The sequence below is a fragment of the Alternaria arborescens genome, assembly GCF_004154835.1.
Source record: "Alternaria arborescens strain FERA 675 chromosome Unknown contig_4, whole genome shotgun sequence".
Classification (NCBI taxonomy): domain Eukaryota; kingdom Fungi; phylum Ascomycota; class Dothideomycetes; order Pleosporales; family Pleosporaceae; genus Alternaria; species Alternaria arborescens.
The window spans coordinates 1,408,422-1,429,221 of NW_021167859.1; the positions used below are offsets into that span (position 1 = coordinate 1,408,422).

Sequence of the window (20,800 nt, forward strand, 5' to 3'; positions counted from 1 at the left end):
ATGATGTCGGCAATGGAACCAGAAAACACCTTTGCGCAAGAAGCGTTGGACACAAAATCTCAGAATACCGAAACCAGGGCTGAGGTCTCGGTTGTCGGTCTCGAGACTGCGGTGAGACACGCGCCTTCTGTCCGTGTGGAGAGATCTGCAGTGTGACAGGCGCACATGGTGGAGAGACGAGGCTGGTGTGCACTCAGAACGGTCCCAGATAGCTCTCGTGGCTGCGCAAAATTTCTAGGATTTTGACATGATTTATGCTAGAGCCATGATGCTTCGTGGTATGGATGGTAGGGGCAAAGGAATGTGGCGAGCATCACATGCCAGAATCCCATCGGAGATGCTCTATTCGTAGCTCCGTCGAGTCGCACAGCCACAGACACCTTGACGTCATCATGATCGACGCCACTTCCCATACCAAACGATACTACTGCATTTACATACATTGCAATAACCTGTAATCTGCTCTCCTACAATACTCTCTCCTTCCCATCGGAACATACAGCCTCAATTGTACTAACACGAACGTCGTCCAACACACCTCATCACTTTCTACTACCTACCAATTCTACAATGGCGACATCACATCCACCTAATGAGCCGCCGCCCAGCTACGAAGCTGCCATCTTCGATGCCGACCCTTCACCTGGCTTACATCGTGTCTCCACCGATGGTCCTGCAGCACGTACCGAGCGTAATGGCATCCCACCCGACCGACGGCGCTCCATGGAGGACGAGATGCGCGAGCTACCTCCTGGCTGGGTACGTAGCTTTGACCCAGAGACTTCACATCAGTTCTTCGTCGACACGAAGGCAGATCCTCCGCGTAGCATTTGGACACATCCCTACGACGATGAACAGTTCCTTAATACGCTGAGCCCCGAAGAGCGTAAGAAGCACACTCGCATGCATAGGACCATGACACTGGAGGACCTCACAGCTGAGGACTCCGATGCCGAAGACCAACTCCCTCCGCGACCTACGTCCAAGGGCAAGGGTGCTGCGGCGCCTGGTGAACCTACTGGCATACATAAGTTCTCTCGCAAGCTGAAGGACAAGATCACTGGCCAAACCCACACAGAACGCGAACAAGCTCGTGCCCGTCGCGCAGAGCAAGAACGTCAAGCATACCTTCAACATCTCCGTACACGGCAAGCACTCGTACGCGCCATGGAAACAGGCCAGCCGCAGTTGTTAGGCAAGGACCGTCAGGGCAGAGACGTGTACATCGAGCCACCTCATGGTCCTTACGCTCCAAGGGGAGCTTACGGATATAACCCATACGGTGGCCGACAGTTTGGAAATCCAGGCGTACGGTATATGCGTCCAGCTGGACCGTACGGTAGGCCGTATGGATACGGCTACGGAGGAGGAGCTGGGTTACCCATCGCAGCTGGTTTCCTTGGTGGCGCCATGCTTGGTGGTGCGCTTTTCTAAAGGACTGATGGTAACGATACCTGACAACATGTGTCACTGACTGAGCACATGTCCATCGTCATGATGACGAGCTTGGGGCATAGATATGGAGACCTCTTCAATGTCCTTTTCAATACTTAAGATATCCTTAGTAATGACTTACGAATTAAACCTGATTACACCATAAGATGTGCCCTTCGGTGCCTGTTGCTATGTAAACTTACATTACGACATCTTTTCGTTATCCTACGCCTTTGAGAAGGCTTCGATCAAACAACTATGTGTCAATACTTTGACATAAATATCCTTCTACAGCTATAGCTTCAAGGCCACACAGCGAAAGTACCAATCTTTGAGGCAAAAACATGGGGTATCTTATTGTAACTCCTAGCCTAAGTTCAAACCACAGTCACAACCCTTCTGGGCCGTTATCGCAGACCAGATATGTCTCTCGACATGGAGGTAACACGATCTTCGAGTTCCTTCTTCTTTCTCTCAAGTTGACGCGTCTCCTCTTCTTCCCGTTTTAGGTCTTCTTCTGTCATTGGCGCCACAACAGGCTCCAGCTCCTCTTCGACCTCGTCAACATCCTCATCCATGTAATCTCCTCGTGACCGGCTCAGCTTGCCAAGCTGAGCTTGTTGTTCGGCAAGGCGTGCTTCGTAGTACTCTACCGAGGCTGCGACCTGTGCATGCCGTTGGCGCATGGCTGCGATTCTGTCGTGGATTCCTGGTATAGGGCTATGTTTGGTTAGCCACGAGTAATGTTTTGTAGTATTCCAAGACGTACTAGACCCGGAGCAATTTCTCGGCACCTTCCAGCAGGGACTCAACGTCAACTTCGTTCTTGTTGCTGCCATTGTACATTCTGTAGCCTAGGCCTGAGCCTGCTCCTCCTCCGCCGCCTCGTCGAATCCTCTCCACCAGCTCATTGCCGAGCACCGCAGCCACAGCCGTGTTACGCCTGGGTGCTCTTACAGCATTTGCACCACCTCCAGATGTGCTTGTGCCGCCGCCTCCATTGGGATTGAAGATGGTATTGCGCCTGTTGGTAGATGGAGCTGGTTCGGCATGCTTGGGAGCTGCGGGCGGCGGAGGGACGGAGAACAGAGCGCGTTCGTGGATTTCAGTGTCTCGGATCAAGCTCGTGATATCATGGTTTTGGAGTAAGGCATTGGTGAAGATCTTGGGCGGGGCGAACCTGGGGTGTGTTCAGTCGAGTGCTATAGCAGGTGAATGGACGGTGGACCAACGGCAACTCTGCGATTGACGCGGCGCATAGCGAGATTTGCTCCAGATGCGCATCTAACAATGTCATGATGGGCGTCAGCTGTATATAGAAAGTGTGTACCGGGGTGACGCGGGGTGTAAACAATGGCCGGTCGGTGCTCGATAACTATTCCCCGATGTTCCGCCGCGCTGGCGTCAGTGAAGCTGGGAGCTCAACCTCAGCAAAGCATCAACACCAACCACACCCACCACCACTCCCTCCACATCACCCGCACCTTCCGTCTTCTCCGCATATACACATCAAGAGCGACCATCATGGCGGACAGCATGGAAGGCGTCGTCGTCGAGGGCGAGCAGCCCAAGGCCGAGAACGTAGAGCAGAAGGCCATTGCTGGTAAGTAGACGACTTCGCCGCGCAGCATGCCTTTTACTTCAAAGTGTCCCTGTACCAACTGCACCACCTCGTGGCCGGTCCGCAAGATGTGTCCGAACCATATCATCGCCACCGAGATTGCGGCTTGCAAGTATCTCTACCACCGTGCTGACCCGACGACTACAGACATCCGGGGCAACTTTGTCCTCCTCGAGCGAGCCGTCGCCCAGTTCGATACCCGCTTTACCCTACGCGCCCTCCGTTCCATATCATCGCTCCGCAAGAGGCTCACCGACCGTGTACTATGCTCTGTCATCATCCTGACATACTCCCCAAACAACGCCACAGCGCGCAACTTCATCGAGTACATTGGCATGGATGGCGAGGCGATACAGAGCGTTGTATCCCAGTACAAGGAGGAGGTCCAACTCAACAAAAACAACACCAAGGAGCCCCTGCCCGAGGTGGACATTTACATAGCCATTCTGATACAGGTATGTTTGTAGGCGGTACGACTGCTGGATTCGCTAACAGGCGCAGGTCTATCTCTACGATCAGAAGGAGTTTGAAGAGGGAGCTGAGTTCGCCGAGACGCTGGTAGACAAGATCCGAGAGCTAAACAGGCGGACATTGGACTCGTTAGCAGCCAAGGCCTACTTCTACTTCTCTCTGTTCCACGAGGAAATGGACCCCAAGCCCCCATCGAAGCAGTCGCCCGTCATTCAAATCCGCGGAAAGCTACTCGCTGCGCTCCGAAGCGCAGTGCTCAGGAAAGACCCAGACACGCAGGCCTCCGTTACCACACTGTTGCTCCGAAACTCCCTCTCGACCGCCGACATCACACAAGCCGATCTCCTTGTTGCGCAGACGCAATTCCCACCACAAGCCCCAAACAACCAGGTTGCGAGATACTTGTACTACCTTGGCCGCATACGGGCTATTCAGCTGTCCTACACCGAGGCACACGAGCACCTAATCAGCGCCACCCGCAAGTCGCCCTCTGCTCACTGTGCAACAGGCTTCTACCAGGCTTCGATGAAGCTCCTGGTAGTCGTTGAGCTGCTGATGGGTGACATTCCCGAGCGCGAGGTCTTCAGCCAGCCCCGTCTGGAGCGTGCTATGGAGCCTTACTTCCGTCTCGTTCAGGCAGTCCGCGTTGGCGATCTACAGGGCTTCCTGAAGGTGGTGCAGACGTCCTCGTCCGTCTTCCAGCGCGATGGCACCTACACTCTGATCCTCCGCCTGCGACAAAATGTTATCAAGACTGGTATCCGTATGCTGTCGCTTTCATACTCGCGCATCTCGCTCCGCGACATCTGCATCCGTCTCGGTCTTGAGAGCGAGGAGTCGGCCGAGTACATTGTTGCCAAGGCTATTCGCGATGGTGTCATAGAGGCTTCTATTGATCACGAGAAGGGATTCATGCAGACCAAGGTTGCTGGCGATATCTACGCAACTCGTGAGCCTGGTGAGGCATTCCACGAGCGTATCCGGGCGTGCTTGACCCTGCACGACGAGTGTGTCAAGGCAATGCGATACCCCATGAACCAACATCGTCTGGAGCTCAAGAACGCCCAGGAGGCGCGGGAGAGGGAGCGCGAGTTGGCCAAGGAGATCCAAGATGGTGACATTGACGAGGACGACGCGGGTGGAGACTTTGAAGGCTTGTAGAGGGGTCATACAGCTTGGACGATTCATTCCGTGAGCGTGTAAGATAGCCACATAAGGGCTGGCATTGATAGACGTTCCAGACAGTGTGGGACAGACATCGTAATGATGCATGAATAGAACAAATCCGAGACGTCACCACATAAGTTTGAACACGCCAGTGACATGTGATGGATGCTTCAAGAGTCGCTAATCTGACAGATGGATCCATGCTGCGCATCCGCGCGAGAACTAGCCAGTTGCAGCAAGATTCCGTGAACGTCCCCGCAGCTTGTCCAAGGCCCAACGCTCCCGCCCCACACCAGCTCTCCCTCGCGAACGTCACTTCGCGATTGCCATCATCTCCGTGCCGTCTGACCACTCAATCATGATTCACTGCCGCAGCCATGTAAGTCGTATCCCACAGAGTAACTCGACCCGCCGCCGCACCCAGCCCATCCGAACCCGTCCCTAATGTCCAACAACAGGATTGACGTACCCCGGCGACTCCGGCGCGCCATCCTACTCAACGACCTCGCCCTCGTCCAACGCATTATCCGCAACAACCACACGTACCTACGCAATCCCGACTTCGAAGACCGCTCCAACACATCGCTGCACCTCGCTGCGAAACATGGCTTCACTTCCATCGCCGAGTTTCTCGTCGACGCGGGCCACGAAGACGGAATGATCAGCCGTAACAACGACTGGGAAACGCCTCTCATGCTGGCCGCAAGCGCTGGAAAGGAAGAATGCGGCGTCTACCTCGCCAAGCGCTTCCCCGAATCCGTAGACTGGAAGAACAAAGCCGGTCTCGACGCGTTGATGCTGGCGTGTAAATCTGGTTCGGGGACACTGCATCTCATCCCCGCGCTGATCCTCCATGGACCCAGTATACTTTCTGCGAGCGACGCGCAGGGCAACACGGCGCTGCATCATGCTTCTGCGGCGGGAGAATTGAAAGCGCTAAGGATGTTACTGCAGTATGGAGCGAATCCGCTGGCGAGTAATAGCTACAGCTGGACACCTGTTCATTACTCGGCCACCACAGCGGCAGAAGCATATTTCAAGACTCTCATCATCGAGTTTGAGAAGAAGAAGGCAGAAGGGAAGCGCGCGGTCAAGGAGAGGGAGCGGCAGCGTACCGCAGGCGTCAGGCTGGTTACTGATGCCGAGGGTTTGGGAGGTGCGAATGCAGGCGTGCCAGAGGGGAGGGCTTCCGTTGAAAGCAACAGACAGCGGGCGAGGGATGACGCGGCCATTGCAGGGCTTCCGGCGCCCGGTATGATGGAATGGAGCCCTATAGAGAGGAGGAGAGCTATGACGCCCACTGAGGGCAGGGGGTGGACATTTACGCCTGATGGAATGAGGCCGAGGGCTGAGACCGGCGAGTCTATATAGGCATACATTGGGTGTTAGAAGGGGTTGGCATCGAGCAAGGAGCATTGAAGAGCGGAATTTTGGCGTTGTGGGGTCACGGTTTGTATATTGATATATGTACCATCACGCATACTCTTTTGTACTCCTTCGAGCTTTCAAACGAAAATTTTTGAGCTGATCCTTATTCTCCCGTGCATCATGCATCAGGCTTCTCAACCCGATTCGCGGCCATGCTACTCCGCCAAATTCTACACTGAACCAAAGAAGTCTACCCTATACTACATTGGAGAGAGACGCTAAACATCTCTTTGGAGCACACCTAGGTAATACTTGTTCCTACTACAATAAAGCGTATTGACATAATATAGACATAGATCGAAGATCTAGGAGTCTACAATGCTATCAATTTTTACAAGTTTTCTTGTTGGGAGCTAATGTAAGCTACAAGCTAGGACTTGTTGTTTCTATATTTGTTAGCTTTTCCCTTGTATGTGGTGCTAGAAGCCTTACCTCCTTATATCCAAGCAGCCATTTCCCTCGTCGCAGACACAGGACACGCCGGCCAATGGAATCTGCTGAAAGTGTGAGGGACGAGTGTCTCATGCACACACCCAGGGCAGCCGTGCTGGCTATCTCGGTGATACCAAGCGTCGTGGAGTTCTACTGGAAATTGACCGCGTTGGACGTTGAGGCCTGGAGGCTGGTATCGACCTTGTTGGGTGTAGAAGATTTGAGGTGGATTGGGACCTCGATGAGGGGAAAGCCTCGGTGGTGGGTTCTGAGCTTGTGATATGACGAGACTAGGGGGTGGTTTGACTCTTCTTTGAGTGGAGAGACTTGAAGGTGACGGGCGATAGGGGGCTGAGAAAAGTTGGTTGGGATGAGTTAGGGTGTTGTAGTTTGGATGGACATGACTCTGGTGATGGGTAGAAGATAGGCGGTCTGCAGGAGGAATACATCTGCCTGTGGTGGTGGAAGACGAGGTGTTGAAGCTGTTTCCAGGTACGTTGCTGGAATTGTACGTTTGAGGGTTTCGTGTGTATGAGGACCGTTTGACAGTTGTGTTGGCTTTTGTAGTAAACATGTCATTTCTGGGCGCGCAAGATAAGACGTTACGGATGCTGATAGAAATGGCACCAGTATCAAGGGGGCGCTTGTTCTCAAGTGGGCTGTCGGGGCGTCTAAGGCTGGAAGAAGGCATTTTCTAGAACGGAATGTGTTGTACGAAGTTGGTATTGAATGTCTGTTGGAAAAAGACGTGTTGGATGAGACTCGAGGGGAGAATTATGATTCTTGTTGGAGTATGAGAGTGATGGGTTGAATGCTATGGAGGATTTGGCTTTATAGGCAGTACGCTGGTAGCTAAGGAAGGTACCAATAACAACACATGAGATGGCTCCTTCTCATCAATTCTTAGCTGAACCGACCACGAGTTATGCTTCAGGCGAAGATAATGTGGTGGACCAATGATGAATGACTATGATAAGGTAATCCTACCAACCTCTTTCGGGGGTAGCCAATGACTGCGATAGTAAATGTTAGTCACGAAGCGTCATTTTGCAAGTACGGTCTGTTCAAGTCGCCAGATCCACGGTAGCAAAGTTATACAAGGAGACTGCAAGATTTATTGCCGCATCTGATCGCGATCTAGTTGGGAACGGCTCCCTCATGGTACATCACAGTGGATATGATTGTTAGCAAGAGAGATTCTCCTTTGTGAATCGCATGGACAAGGAAAGATTGCTCGAATGAGAACAGTAATAGGGAGAGTGGAGTGAACCCAAACAGTACGTAAAGCTGGGCCCCATGGTCACTGCTAGACGTCACATCACTGGCAGTGACCACTGTCTCTTTGCAGTCACGAACATCGCGGGAGGAATTGTGGCCATTACATCGTTTAACCAATTTTGTTGGGTTTCGCAAATTCGGTTTCCATGAGGGCTGAAGCAAGGGGGCATGGGGCATGGGGCAGATCACACTATGTTCATGTGGTTTTAAATTCACTGATTCGTTACCACTGCCTATCAATTTAGCGTTCCACATCTCTAAACTAACATATCCCATGGATCTCATCATGACATCACTTTTCTTGTCTCAGAGGAGAGGGTCTACATCGACGCCCTCAATCTACGTTAAAACGGCACGTATCATTATATCCAGCCAGTCAAAGCTTGACCACGTTCTGCGTGTTTATTACATACATGGAACATCTTCCCAGTTACATAGGTTCCAAAACTTGATATGTTAACACCATTGAGCGGCCGGAATTTGGAGATTCTGTTGTCTTATCGTCAGTATCCTACTGAAAGAACAATTTGGTTTCGTCATTCCTGGTTCTTATTTACCCTACATTCACTACTTATACTGGCGAGAGACCAAAGAGTTCTAGTCTGCAAGACGGTATTCCTTCCTTCATTACTATAGACAAGGTAGTTCCGTGTTCCGAGTAACAACATGATGGCAAGACACGATAACGGATAATGCTATCATTTCCATGACCACCTACGTAGATGCAACGCAGTTCCGCTTCTGCGTTCTATGTGCCCATAGTGAAGTCTAAACGCCTCCACGACATTCTCACGTTACAAAACTCATTACACTTTATTGCTAAGCAGAGATGCACGCCAGATTATAGCAAAGCCCAAGTCAAGTCAAGTCAAGTCAAGTCAAGTGATTTGAAATTTGATTTGCATTTCATGTTAAGATAAGCTCGTCTGGAGTCCGCGAAACGAGAAGGTAAACTGGAGATCGTACCAAAACGCCGAAAAGAAAAGTGAAAGGCAATTGCCTCCTCACTACCTCGCTTCCGTAATAAGCTGGTGGTTTCCAAACCGCACATGATGCATGCCCCTAGATCCTGCGTGACGAATGTGAAAGAAACGCCGCCTAATCACGCGCCCAATCCCGATATTCATTATAGAAGGCTGACGCAGTCGTGATTGAGATATGTCGTGTGAGTTTAGATGCGGTGACATGGTAACGTGGTGAGAGAAGCGTGTGAATGTCTTGGTGTTCAAAGGTAGCGGAAATCTGGTGCACGAGATCTGCGGTTGCGACCTCGAGGGTTGACCGGTTGCCTGTCGTACGCATCGTTAGGGTCTTGTTGTCCTTGTGCCTGCCCTTGCCCGTTGCCCCATTGCCCTTGTCCCTGTCCACCCCATCCGTACTGTTGCTGCTGGTTGTACTGCTGACCGAACTGTTGTTGATTGTAACCAAAATTTTGCTGAGGAAACCATTGTTGTTGTGGCATCTGTTGCTGTTGTTGCTGCTGGAAGCCCATCTGATAGCCGTTCTGGAATCCCATTTGCTGAGGCATCTGCATTGGCATAGGCATACCCATTGGCATTCCCATAGGCCCCATCGGTGCGTTCTTGAGCATCTCCATCTGTTGTATAAAGTCCTGCTCCATCTTCGAGGCGGGATCGGCCGCTTGACGCATGGCTTTCGGTGCGGTGGGAGGCTTGATGTCTGTAGGAGGCTGCTTGCGCTTCTTTGAAGAGGTTGAGTCAGTATCGGATACTTCGTCAGCCGCAGCAGTCGCCGCCGCTGCTGGAGTAGCAGTAGTGGTGGCATTTGTATCGTCATTTGCGACAGAAGAAGATGCGTTGTCAGTAGCAAGTGATTGATTAACTGATTCATTTTCTGAAGCAACTGCTGCCTTTGCTGCCTTTTCCTTCTCTGCTGCCTTCTCTGCGTCGTATGCCTTGAGAGACTTGACCATATCGTCATCAGTAACGAGATCATCCATTAGAACATCCTCCTTTGCGCAGTTTGGACAAATTAGATCACCGTCTGCCAGCGCATTGTCGATGCACTCACGGCAGTATGTCTTACCACAACAGGGTGTCTTGACTGGGTCGACAAATCTTTGATTGTCGATGGGGCATTCGAATCCGCGCTCGCGGAGCTCTTTGCTTGCTGCGTCAGCGCTTGCTGCGCGCGCTCGTGATGCATTTGTCTTCTCTTGAAACTTGTCCCATGTCTTCTGGTCAGTCATGACTTGTACGTATTCGCCGTCGGCGTTGAGCATGACGCCCTTTGCAGCCTCTTCGTCGACAGGCTTCTCGACCTTCTTTAAGAAGGACTGCGGTATGCCGGTGGTGCGCTTCGCTTGGAACACGGGTTTGAAGTCGGGATCGTCGTTCGTAGGGCAGGCCTGAATCCAGTGGCCTTTGATATTACAGCGGCGACATACGTAGCCTGGAGGAGGAGGATGTGAAGGAACTACAACGTTCTTGGTGTTGTTCTTGCGGTAGACAGGCTTTGCATGTGAAAGTGCCTCCTTCTGCGCGTCCCAGGCCATCGCCGACTCAGCCAAAAACGCGGCCTCAGCATCTTCTGGTGTCGCATTGCTTGTGGGAGGTGCAGGCGCGACGGGCTTGCTTTGTGTAGTAAAGGCACGAACAGGGGGCTTGCCGTTGACATATCTGGCAGCTCGGCCCTGCCCGCGAGGCGCTGGGCGGCGAATCGCTATGACGGTAGAGGATCGCGGTATTAACGTAGTGTCGTCTTTGTACTCGGAAGCAGGGTCATCTTGAGGGTAGATGTGTAGGTTGAAATCGGTTCCATCGCCGAGGCCGCTCGCGCTGATAATCTCCTTCTTGAGCTCGAAAACACTCAGATCGGTGCCGTTGAATACTATACGCTCGCTATCTTTTGAGTTCTTGAATTTATAGAAGATCGATGAAGTCATGGTTGCGATTCGTGGTTTGGCTTCAAACGTGGTGGTGTGGTGAGAGAGTGTAGAGCTGACGGAGGAGGAAGGGTATCGGAAGCTGAGTTATGGCCCGCGGTGCGCACGGGCCATGTCACGTCGGAAGTCGATTAGTGCCCGCAAACCATCAATCCATGGATCCTACTAGACTAGATGGTCCTCTACCAAACTGGAGGCTAAAGGACCTCACGAAATTCTGTGAATTTATCTCTACCTGAAAAACTCTCTGGGTAACTCCACGCATTGTTCTCAAGATTTCATCAGCATGTTTGGCCCATGGTATTTGTCATGCGACGAGCAGTTTCCAAGGCATTCTGGTAACTACCATTCTCATGGGTAACTCCAGATATGATTTCCAAGAGAGAAATAACTTTACTGGCGTGTTTGATTCGAATTGTTTGCCATGCATTGGCAACTTCTATGGTATTTGGTATCTACTCATCTGCAGCATCCGCCTCCAGCTCGTCCGGCCCCATCTCTTCCCTCGCACCACCAGCATCACACTCGTGTATGATCTTCTTCCAACCCAGTGGCGCAGACGCGTCCTTGATGTGCTCGATGGTTGGGAAGTAGTGCTCATTCTTCTTCATGGTCGCGACCCATGGTACGTTGTCAAAGGTCATGACCTTCATGCGGAAGTATTCATTGTCCTTGATCTTCTTAATTTCGGTGAGGAAGGCCGACAAATTGGGAGTAGGGACGTTGTTCACGTGTGTGACAAAGTTTGTAGGCGCGAGCTGATGACATGGTCAGTAAGGTATTCTTAAGATAACTGATAGGTGGCAGGTCGCCACAAGCAAGGCCTAAAGGTATCCACCGGCTGGAAATCCACGGTCCGACGACAGAATACCATCCGAGCCACAGGATGAGTGCCGAGGGTCTAGAGCTATCGAAGTCAGGCCTAGGGGTATCCGCCTTCTGAAGTCCTCGGCGCCCACACCGAGCATGGTGAGTAAGCAGACAGTAAATCCATGGTAAACCAAGTGGAGCCAGGGCATATTTGCTGGATGAACTTCCAGAATCCCAGAGCAGTGTCCAAATCATACAAAAGTGGGCTTAATAAGCAAAAGAAATAACTCCTAGTGTATCCATGGGAGGCCCGGTAATATTCGCAGAGGGGGTGCGCAATTGTTTCCAGCGTCCAGCTTTCGGAGTCGCCCAGCCCATGGAAAGTGTTCAGAATGTGGATGTAAATCTCCGGTATCCAACGGCGTATCCAGGCTCCAGCGTGGAAAGAACGTGTGATAGAAAGAACAGAAAGAAAAAGAGATTAGCACTTACCCCGTACATGTATGCCGGTGAGCCACGAGCCCGCGACGAGATGTAAACATCCGAGTGAATTTTGCTGATCTGCTGGCGCACAGCCTGATGAGGGCGATGGAAAGTGGCACCACAGAAACTGATTAGGCGATCAGTCTCAAGGTCCTCTGTTGCGACAGTCGATACCTTGATAGTCTTCTCCTCACGCTTGCGCACAACAACAGCGTCCAGGAACTCGTTGTTGTACATGATGTCGAGGTCAGGTGAACGTGTGACCAGCTTGCCATTGAGCGTAAGGAGGACATCGCCTTCGTTGAGACCATCGCCGTGACCTGAATCGACCTTGCGGACCATGAAGAGCTGGTGGCGCTCTGGATCAGCCGTCTCAGTCTTCTCGATCCATTCCTCTGAGACACCCATGACGCGGGCTTGACTCATCTGGACGGTCTGGAACTCGACGTTCAAGATACGTAGCTTGGGTGTGGTTCCGCCTCGGATCTCGTTGAGAACTGGCAGAAGGTTGGGCGTTGCAAGACCAAGATGGTATTCAACGTCTTTGCCACTGTGTGATGTCCGCTCGCCTAGGTACGAGAGCCAGAGAGCCTGAACGGTGCCATCCTCAGCAATCAGCACGCCAGAACCACTATGTGAGGCTTGGTTCGTGTCTACAGTGATGGCGTCGAAGTTGGTCGCACGGTATCTAGGTGTGATTGCGCTAGCTGGAATCGCGACTGTGGTGATATCAGTGACGACAGTCTTTGCTACGACAGGTCGGAAGTTTTGGTTGATGCCAAAGAAGATGGTCTCTGCTCCTTTCTTGATGAAGTCGGTGGCGAACTTGGGTGTCTTTACAGGAGCGTTGACAAGAGAGGCATCGTACTTGACAATGGCATAGTTCTGCAATGGGTGCATGAAGACAACCTTGGCATCGACAAAGATGCTGTCAGCAATGATGAGCGAGATGTCGCAAAGGTCATATGGCAGAATCGCCCTCGAGACAAGGACAAGACCCTGTTCAGCATCGACAACGAGTCCATAGCCCTGTTTGTTCATCTTGGGGAAGCCATCTAGCTTAATAGGCATAGAGACATGCACTCGTACGAAGCTACGAACAATGTCTACAGCCTCAGGATAGCTTGAGCTCATCTTGACGAAGTTCGCACGGCGAGGAACAGGAGGCACAGATGGAATGGCATCGGCGAGTGGTTTGAAGTCCCACAAGCCTGTGGTGTCATTGCGTGTTGCTACCCGAATCTTTGCATGCCAATGCCTGTCCACAGCAGTAATACTAGTGTTCGCAGTATGCAGATCGCGCAGATGCTTGTACATCATAACCACTCGCTTACGGTCTGGGATCTTCTTCATGACTTCAATAAAGGTGTCAAGGTCTGGTGTCGGCTGGTTGTCAACTTCCTGAATCAACCACCCTGATGTGTAGCCGTCGGCGAACCTGAAGGAACCAGCTGCCTCGCAGACGTACACACCCGCGCCTTTCAGCGAGATGGCGTAGAGGCGAGCTTGTTGGTATGAGAGGTCGTGGAAAGATGCGCCTGCGACAGAAACAAACTTGTCAGGGGTGATGGCATGGAGATCGCCAACGTCTAGCTCAACATCCATGTTCTCCCCAGCACGCTGTATGGTCACAGAGATGGTCTTGCCAACGTTGTCGTCAAGAATGGCATCAAGTCGGACGAACTGTGTAAGCAACTCTCCGTTGACACGCAACAGAAGATCACCTTCTTCGACCTTGGCAGACGCAGGCCCTTGGGGTAGAACCACCTCAGCGACCAGCATGCCTGTCTCCTTGGGGAACTGAGTGCGGATCTCTTTCTCCAGGGCAGGAGAGAGACCTAGTCTCCGGCACTCGTCGAAGGGCTTCAGTATCCACTGGGTCTGGATGGTGCCTCTAGATACATGCTGGCCTTGGCGGACAAGCTCGAGAGCGCGTAGCGGTCGGTCCAGGGGCAGGAAGTAGTCGGTCGCGGCACCATCAGCACGTCCACCGGCTTGCAGCGCAACTGCAAATCCGTCGCGGTCTACTACGGGACTGCCCGAGGATCCTCCACTCGCTGCAGCTGCAGCCTGAATGTAGTTGGTGTTGAAGTCGGAGTAGCCCTCGCCGTATTCGGGCGCATTGCGATCCAATCGACTGATAACTCCCGACAAGATACTGAGCTTCTCTCCGGCATCGTTACCCACGACGCGAATCTCGACGCCGACTTTGGCGTTGTCTGGGCGGAGCTTGAGGGCGGTGACGGGCATGTACTTGATCTTCTTGGGGTCGAAGCGGAGGATACCGAAGTCGTGGACAGGATCGCGGTAGACGGGGTGGACGTCGCATTCCTCGTGGTTATCGAAGATGCAGTAGCCGATGAAAGGTCCGGCGCCGACAACATGCCTGTTGGTGAGGATGTAGCCCTTCTCAGCATCCACGACAAAGCCAGTCGCCTCTGAGCTAATGGCCGGGTCTGTGTCAAACGAGCACGTCTGACAGAAGTGTATCGATACGACGCTCTTGACCACATTCTCTATAGTTCGTTGCCACTCTGCCGTGTCCTGTCCTGTGACGGCTGTGATATGCGCCGATGATGGAATCTCCTCGTGGGAGCTGTACTCGCTATGCGCATCGTCCATGGCCTCTTCCTGGTCGGGCGAGTGCGACATGACTCCGTTGGAGGTGTGTGCGTCTATTTCGGGCTTGATCTGCTTCACCGGACGGTCTGTTGTTGGTGACGTTGGTGGTTGCTTGCGCTTGGTTGTGCCATTTTGTTCCATTGGCGGCGGATTATTTATAGACGAGGACGTGTGTAGGGGGCGCTTGCCGAGAGCAAGTGCGCTAGGACTGTGAAGTCTCGTAGAATATCGCGTGTGAAGGAGGGAGAGCGGTCGGGAGACGGGCAACGGCAGGGTGCGTGAAGGTGTTGCAAGGAAACTTCGTTTGCAGGCGGCGAGAGACACTCGGCCAAGCAGCATGCCAACCCTGGGTGAGGCGTCTAAAGGAAGGAGGCAGCGCAAACGCAACTGCTGTAGATTAAAAGTAGTAGGCGCAAAGAAGAAAGGCAAAAGACGCAGTCGATGAGTATGCGATGGCTTTGAGGCCAAGAATGAAAGTGCCTGAAGAGCCCTGCAGCTGCATGCGCCACGGTCCCCCGGTCAAGCTTCGCCGCATCTCGCGAACCATCGTCATTCGTCTCCACTCGCATCCACTCCATAGCAGCAGTGAATACATGCTCCGGTCATATCTCAAGCATGCCACACTGCGCGCCCTTTCCCAAAGCTCATGAGCTAAACTTTCATGTCGCGTCAAACACGGGAGATGAGCAAGATGGCACAGGTTCATTGCGACGCCTATCGAGTTGTGGTTCTCAGGCCGCTCAACGGCAGTATCTAAGTCCAGCCACATGAACAAAGCAAAGAAACCTTGGAAGACACGGAGTTGAGCGCCCGATAGCTACTTGAGAACGCCGAGCCGTTTCAGTATCCGCCCAATGTGCCACAATGCGACAGCACAACCAGCCGATGCAGGGCAAAGAGACAGATTCTTAGATCATCTCTTCATCCTTTACCTCGGCAGCCTCATTCTTCTTCTTGCGTGGACGCGGGGTGGCCTTCTTCTTCGGTGAACCCTCAGCAGGATCATCCTCGCCCTCAACGGTCTTGTTCTTGCGCTTCTTGGGCGTCGTCTTGGGTTTGTCCAGAGTGGCGCCAACTCCGTCACCGGCAGCAGGGCCCAAAGGGAGGCCATTCTTGATCTTCTCCATATCTTCTCCATGCTTCTCCTTCATACGGAGAATAAGCTTGCGGCAAGAGAGCGTGGTGCGGCCGGCGGGAACAGGGCAGGTCTGGGATATGTATAAGCGTGGTAAACCATCATCAGGTAACACTTACGTTGGTCTTGGACTCGAACTTTTCGGTGTCAGCTGCATGCTCGCAAAGAACCATGAGGTACGCGATCTGTATCACAGTCAGTGGCGGGCTTGATAGAGACATAAGGCTTGTATGCAGCACAGTCGATCCAATCGGTGCCAGGTAGGAGCCTGGCAGTGAGCTCATTTTCATATCTCATACCTTTTCTTGTTCAGACCAGGCGCCGCCGCTTGATGCCGCCTTACTGGGTGTCTTCTGTTCTTCGTCTGACATTTTGACTGTGTATGCTGATATTGGGAGTACAGTCTCAAGGTTGCGTGGCAACAGAGAAAGCCGAGAGAAGAAGGGAAGCGGAGCTGTTGGTCAGACTGGTGAGTTAGAATTCACCTTCACATCGGGCTTTCGTCCATGCGCTTGCCCTGCTTAATGAGGAAGGTGAGCGATGAAACAACGGCATTTGCTTCTGAGCATGTTATTCACCACAGTGAGCCTCACATTGTGTGCACTATCCGGGAGCCACCAACCCTTAAAAATGTGCATTACACAAGCCACGAGACCACATTGTTGGGTATATTGTTCTCTTTCCGTCATCTTCATACTGTGTTTACGCTCTCTGAATAATCATAGAAACATCTGTCGTCATTACTCTGAAGATCCCGCGTCTTTCAGTCTTCGTTGGGCTTAGATGGAGGATAGCTGACGGCAATTTCACTGTCATCTTTCCTGTTACAACTGAACCGCCTAGATATTCGTCCGAACTTCCTTGATCTACTGCCTTTAACGGCTTCTTGGTTTTAGGGAAATAGGAAGATGGTGTCGGCCTGTAGCGTAGTCATGTCATCAGCCAATCCACTTGTAGCACTAGCCTAGCTCAAGCTTCGCCCCACAACCCACCTACTGCTCGTCTCTCCATCTTACATTACAGCTTCCACCTCACACGAAGTAAAAACACCATGCTCGAAATAGCCTGCTTCAACGCTTCTTCTGCCACCGTAGCAGCTCAAGCAGGCGCTGATCGGATTGAACTATGTGCCAACTACTCCGCTGGCGGGGTCACACCTTCCCACTCCACACTACAACACGTACGCAAGGAAGTCACCATTCCAATCAATGTCATGATTAGACCAAGAGCTGGCAACTTCGACTACTCAGACGAAGAGTTTACTCTTATGAAGAAAGACATGGAGGTGCTTAAGCCTCTAGCTAGTGGATTCGTCTTTGGCATTCTAGACGCCAATCGTCGTATAGACCAAACTCGCAACCGTGAATTGGTTGAAGCCGCAGCCCCGCTTCCATGCACGTTTCATCGTGCAGTCGATGAGGCCGAGGATTTGGAAGAAGCTGTTGAAACAGTGGTCAGCTGCGGGTTCAAGAGCCTGTTAACTAGTGGTGGGGCGAAGAGCGCCTTCCAAGGTGCTGATAAGCTCTATCAATTACATTCAAGATTTGGAGCAGATCTATCGCTAATAGCCGGTGGAGGGGTCAGAAGTACAAATATCGAGGAGCTCAAGAGGAGGACCCACCTAACATGGCTCCACTCAGCAGCCATCACAGCACCTGGAGAAGACGTGAATTGCCAGGAAGTCAGCAAGATGCAGAGAGAGTTATCAAAAGTGGCATGACACAAAGCAAAGAGTCCGATGTGAAGGGTAGGATATTATTCATTAATCGTGGCACATCAGTACTGGATTGCCACAGTACGTGTAAACATGCGTATGCTAAAGCTCCAGCGGGTATCATCCATTCAGGAATCCCTTGAATATAACTCCTAAGATCAATCCGTCCACCTAGTACACTGCGGCGAGCATAGCTTCCAATAAATCAGCTGCTTACAAGAGCGCATATAGCAAGGCACCGACAACCGACATTCCGAAGGACCTTGTTGTGTCAACAGACATCTGTCCAGCTGCTCCGGTGCTTTGAGGTGCAGCTGAGGCAGTGTTTGTTTGAGTGACGACGTTGGTCTTTGCGGCGATCGTTGTGGCCTGGGTGATGGTGGTAGCGGGAACGGTGGTAGACACCTTCACTCCGCTGACAGTGGCTACCTCAACGGTTTCCGCAACGGTGGTGGGTGCAGAGTATGTTACGGCTGGAATAGTGGTGGTATAGACGATGATGGATCCGAGTTCTGTGACTGGGATCGCTCCTCCAACACCAGTGCCGGTGTATTGGGCGGGAATTGAAAGGGTCGACGTGTTTGGCTTCTCAGCCTCGTTGTTGGAGTAGATGTTGGCACTCTGGCCATCCTTGGTGTAGTCTCCGCTGACGAGGTTGACTTCAGTACCCCCGGAGCTGTATGTTCCAGCAGCAACGTTTCCGAAAGAGCCGTCCGGGAATTGGAAGTTTGTGGTGAACTTGTCATAGCACATGGGGATGTTGATGTTCTGAACATTGACACAGTCCAAGCTTTGGCGGCAACCGAAGCCGTCCGCACGGCCATGAACAGATCGCTTGTCGAAAGTGATACCCTGGATAGAGGAGAGGATATCGGTATAGAGAGAGCTGAGCTCCGTGCCAACTGCTGGTGGGGTTGTGCCGGTCGCTCCTTGCGGTTGGCATGCCTCGTAAGGGTCGTCGCTAGTGGCCTTCGACATAGAGTCAAAAGGAGACGCAGTTGCGACAGCCGCAAGAGCGAGGGGTAGGAACTTCAAAGACATTTTGAAGTAGGGTACTGTGTGGTATATTGTGGGTGGCGTTGCCGGTAGTAGATTACGGATACCGAACGGTGATTATAGGTATTACACGGTGTAGTACTGAACGACCGACGATTATCAAGACTTGTAACGAATGGCAAACGCAAGCGAGCGAATGTGAAAGCGAGTGACGGGAGGGTACGACGGATTGCTTGCCAAGGGGCAAAGGAGCAGCCTCGAGTCTATATACTGACTGTACAAGTAGCCCATATCGCTGGTGCTAACAGGGTTTAATCAGGTTCGTCTCTACCATGCCGAACTAGCCAACCGGCACCATGCGCTTTACTGACGGCGCGCCACAATACGATAGGACCTTTACCAACTGACTGGGATCCGTTATCCGTTGGGCGATCATGTGTTCATCCCCAACACCTTGCCCAGGGGCGGCCCTCGTATGGAGAGTCGCGAAGGATTGGCTGTCAAACACACGCGACCCGTACATGTGGCCCCCGCCAACAACAACACCATCGCGTTTAGCAGTTCTAGGAAGGTCGGCCGCGATGCCAGAATCTCTGCTCATGCGACCAGTCAAATCCCTTGGGCCTATGTTCACCGCTAGCCAGTAAACGAGGTCAAAGTCGCGTGATTCGACGGGAGATAAATCGGCAAACTCCAACCGAAGCGCTGCGAACAGACACTTCTTCATCCCTCAGGCAAGCCACGACACGGCCTCTAATTCGACATCACGAGAATTTTCCATTGCCGACACGCTTCCGTCTCTCCAGGTTTGGCCAAGTCTACCACGCCTACCCATCAACAAATAAAGAAAATGCGGGCTCAACGTCATACCGGCCGCGCCGAATCCACCTCGACAAACACTAAAAGCATGGCCCTGGTTGGTTCCTGACAGGCACACCCACAGAACTTGCGGCCACGCGCACGCTGCCGTCCCAAATTTCTCTGCAGCGCTAACACGCGATGGGTGTTGTACCATGATGATCATTCCCCTGAGCAGCGATAGCCTGGGTGACAAGACTTCGCGGACAGCTGGGCATTCGCTCGAGCCTTACCTTATTTTATCTTGCCCAGGTAAACCACCAAGCCTTTGTATCGTCATCCCAAGATGGCTCTTCGGCTAACAAAGAGCACGATAAGAATAGCCATTTTTTTTCTTCACCGTCTAGATCGTGCACCATTGTTGGCATCGAAAGCCAATGAAACCCGATGCACACACAAGGAAAAAGATTGCCAATTAACAATTCGCGCAGTAATAGTGCAATAATCCGCGGTTATTCGGCACTGGATTGGGTTTCTGACCGAGCCTTGTGTGAGTCGCCAGTCGCACCAACCGCGATTGCTATCATGAGTGCAGTGCGATACTATCCGGACTAAGCAAAAAGGAACACCTCTATCATCGATTCATTCCCGGGCCGCTTCTGACTAGACACAATCTCGCGTGCGTTGTTCCTTCCTACGGTTTTACCCCACTATAACGCCAAGTTGTAAGCAAGGCTAGCTAATAATAGAGTTTTCTGATGATCGACGCAGGAACAAGGCCTGCATACACAACGTTGTGGTTGCATAAGGCACGCTGCCACAAGCATGGTTGTTCTTCATGTGTCTGGAGTCGCAGTGCAACCAACTGTGTAGATCTGGGCATCAAGCTTTCCACTGTGGATGCTGCGGATAGGCGCGCGCCGACACAACCCCAGAGGAATTTTCCAATGAAATTCGATACGAGGTAGGACCGATAGTGTTGGATCCGCTGTTATGCGATGCGACCGGAGGTGCAACCTGCATACGGTAGGGTGTACGTGCAGTAGCCGAACCACATCGTGAACGACATCTAGAACTTCAAGGCCACTTTCTGTATTCCTGGGTCGACGAGTTCCTTTGCATCGTGTGTTGAAACTTACATTCCTTCTTTTTCTTCGCGTACAGCGACGCGACGCTGTGATGCTTGCGACATTGCGTCAGAGATGTCTGGCGCATGCGAGGATCGCGACAAGACCGAAAATAATGTTGTTACGATACAAGACCGATCGGGCTTATTGATTTTGTTTGAAAAGCATATGAAATTACACAGGCGACAGATTCTCATCGGCCAAACTACCCTCTGCTAGATTCTCAACGGCGATGACTGAGATAAGCTGACTACCAAGAACTGTTCTGGAGTATATATTAGGTTCGGCATTTGTGAGGCGCTCCGAATAGGAGGAGAGTCCTGGTCATATGCCCAGCATGCCTCAGGAAGCCAAGAACAAAATAGGGTTTCGTTTGAGC

At 52.1% G+C, this 20,800-nt stretch overlaps 9 protein-coding genes across 9 annotated transcripts; 4 read left to right on the top strand and 5 right to left on the bottom strand.

Moving 5' to 3' along the window:
- Positions 1-570: 570 nt before the first annotated feature.
- Positions 571-1,434, top strand: AA0111_g2585 (hypothetical protein; the record flags this gene model as incomplete). Its single annotated transcript, XM_028648372.1, has 1 exon — positions 571-1,434. The coding sequence occupies one exon, from the start codon at positions 571-573 to the stop codon at positions 1,432-1,434; it is 864 nt and encodes a 287-aa protein (XP_028509954.1).
- A 407-nt stretch (positions 1,435-1,841) lies between these two features.
- On the bottom strand, positions 1,842-2,731 carry AA0111_g2586 (hypothetical protein; the record flags this gene model as incomplete). The annotated part of the gene is made up of 3 exons (XM_028648373.1): positions 1,842-2,154; positions 2,204-2,614; positions 2,667-2,731. 3 exons carry the CDS (start codon positions 2,729-2,731, stop codon positions 1,842-1,844), a joined length of 789 nt encoding a protein of 262 aa, XP_028509957.1.
- Positions 2,732-2,958: 227 nt separating this feature from the next.
- AA0111_g2587 (putative 26S proteasome regulatory subunit) lies at positions 2,959-4,687 on the top strand (the record flags this gene model as incomplete). The annotated part of the gene is made up of 3 exons (XM_028648374.1): positions 2,959-3,037; positions 3,203-3,510; positions 3,557-4,687. 3 exons carry the CDS (start codon positions 2,959-2,961, stop codon positions 4,685-4,687), a joined length of 1,518 nt encoding a protein of 505 aa, XP_028509956.1.
- Positions 4,688-5,137: 450 nt separating this feature from the next.
- On the top strand, positions 5,138-6,064 carry AA0111_g2588 (hypothetical protein; the record flags this gene model as incomplete). Its single annotated transcript, XM_028648375.1, has 1 exon — positions 5,138-6,064. The coding sequence occupies one exon, from the start codon at positions 5,138-5,140 to the stop codon at positions 6,062-6,064; it is 927 nt and encodes a 308-aa protein (XP_028509953.1).
- A 2,992-nt stretch (positions 6,065-9,056) lies between these two features.
- AA0111_g2589 (hypothetical protein) lies at positions 9,057-10,736 on the bottom strand (the record flags this gene model as incomplete). Its single annotated transcript, XM_028648376.1, has 1 exon — positions 9,057-10,736. One exon carries the CDS (start codon positions 10,734-10,736, stop codon positions 9,057-9,059), a length of 1,680 nt encoding a protein of 559 aa, XP_028509952.1.
- Positions 10,737-11,191: 455 nt separating this feature from the next.
- On the bottom strand, positions 11,192-14,792 carry AA0111_g2590 (Pro-apoptotic serine protease; the record flags this gene model as incomplete). The annotated part of the gene is made up of 2 exons (XM_028648378.1): positions 11,192-11,494; positions 12,039-14,792. 2 exons carry the CDS (start codon positions 14,790-14,792, stop codon positions 11,192-11,194), a joined length of 3,057 nt encoding a protein of 1,018 aa, XP_028510247.1.
- A 767-nt stretch (positions 14,793-15,559) lies between these two features.
- AA0111_g2591 (hypothetical protein) lies at positions 15,560-16,157 on the bottom strand (the record flags this gene model as incomplete). The annotated part of the gene is made up of 3 exons (XM_028648379.1): positions 15,560-15,859; positions 15,906-15,971; positions 16,086-16,157. 3 exons carry the CDS (start codon positions 16,155-16,157, stop codon positions 15,560-15,562), a joined length of 438 nt encoding a protein of 145 aa, XP_028510248.1.
- A 680-nt stretch (positions 16,158-16,837) lies between these two features.
- AA0111_g2592 (hypothetical protein) lies at positions 16,838-17,506 on the top strand (the record flags this gene model as incomplete). Its single annotated transcript, XM_028648380.1, has 1 exon — positions 16,838-17,506. The coding sequence occupies one exon, from the start codon at positions 16,838-16,840 to the stop codon at positions 17,504-17,506; it is 669 nt and encodes a 222-aa protein (XP_028510245.1).
- Positions 17,507-17,713: 207 nt separating this feature from the next.
- On the bottom strand, positions 17,714-18,541 carry AA0111_g2593 (hypothetical protein; the record flags this gene model as incomplete). The annotated part of the gene is made up of 1 exon (XM_028648381.1): positions 17,714-18,541. The coding sequence occupies one exon, from the start codon at positions 18,539-18,541 to the stop codon at positions 17,714-17,716; it is 828 nt and encodes a 275-aa protein (XP_028510246.1).
- Positions 18,542-20,800: the final 2,259 nt, after the last annotated feature.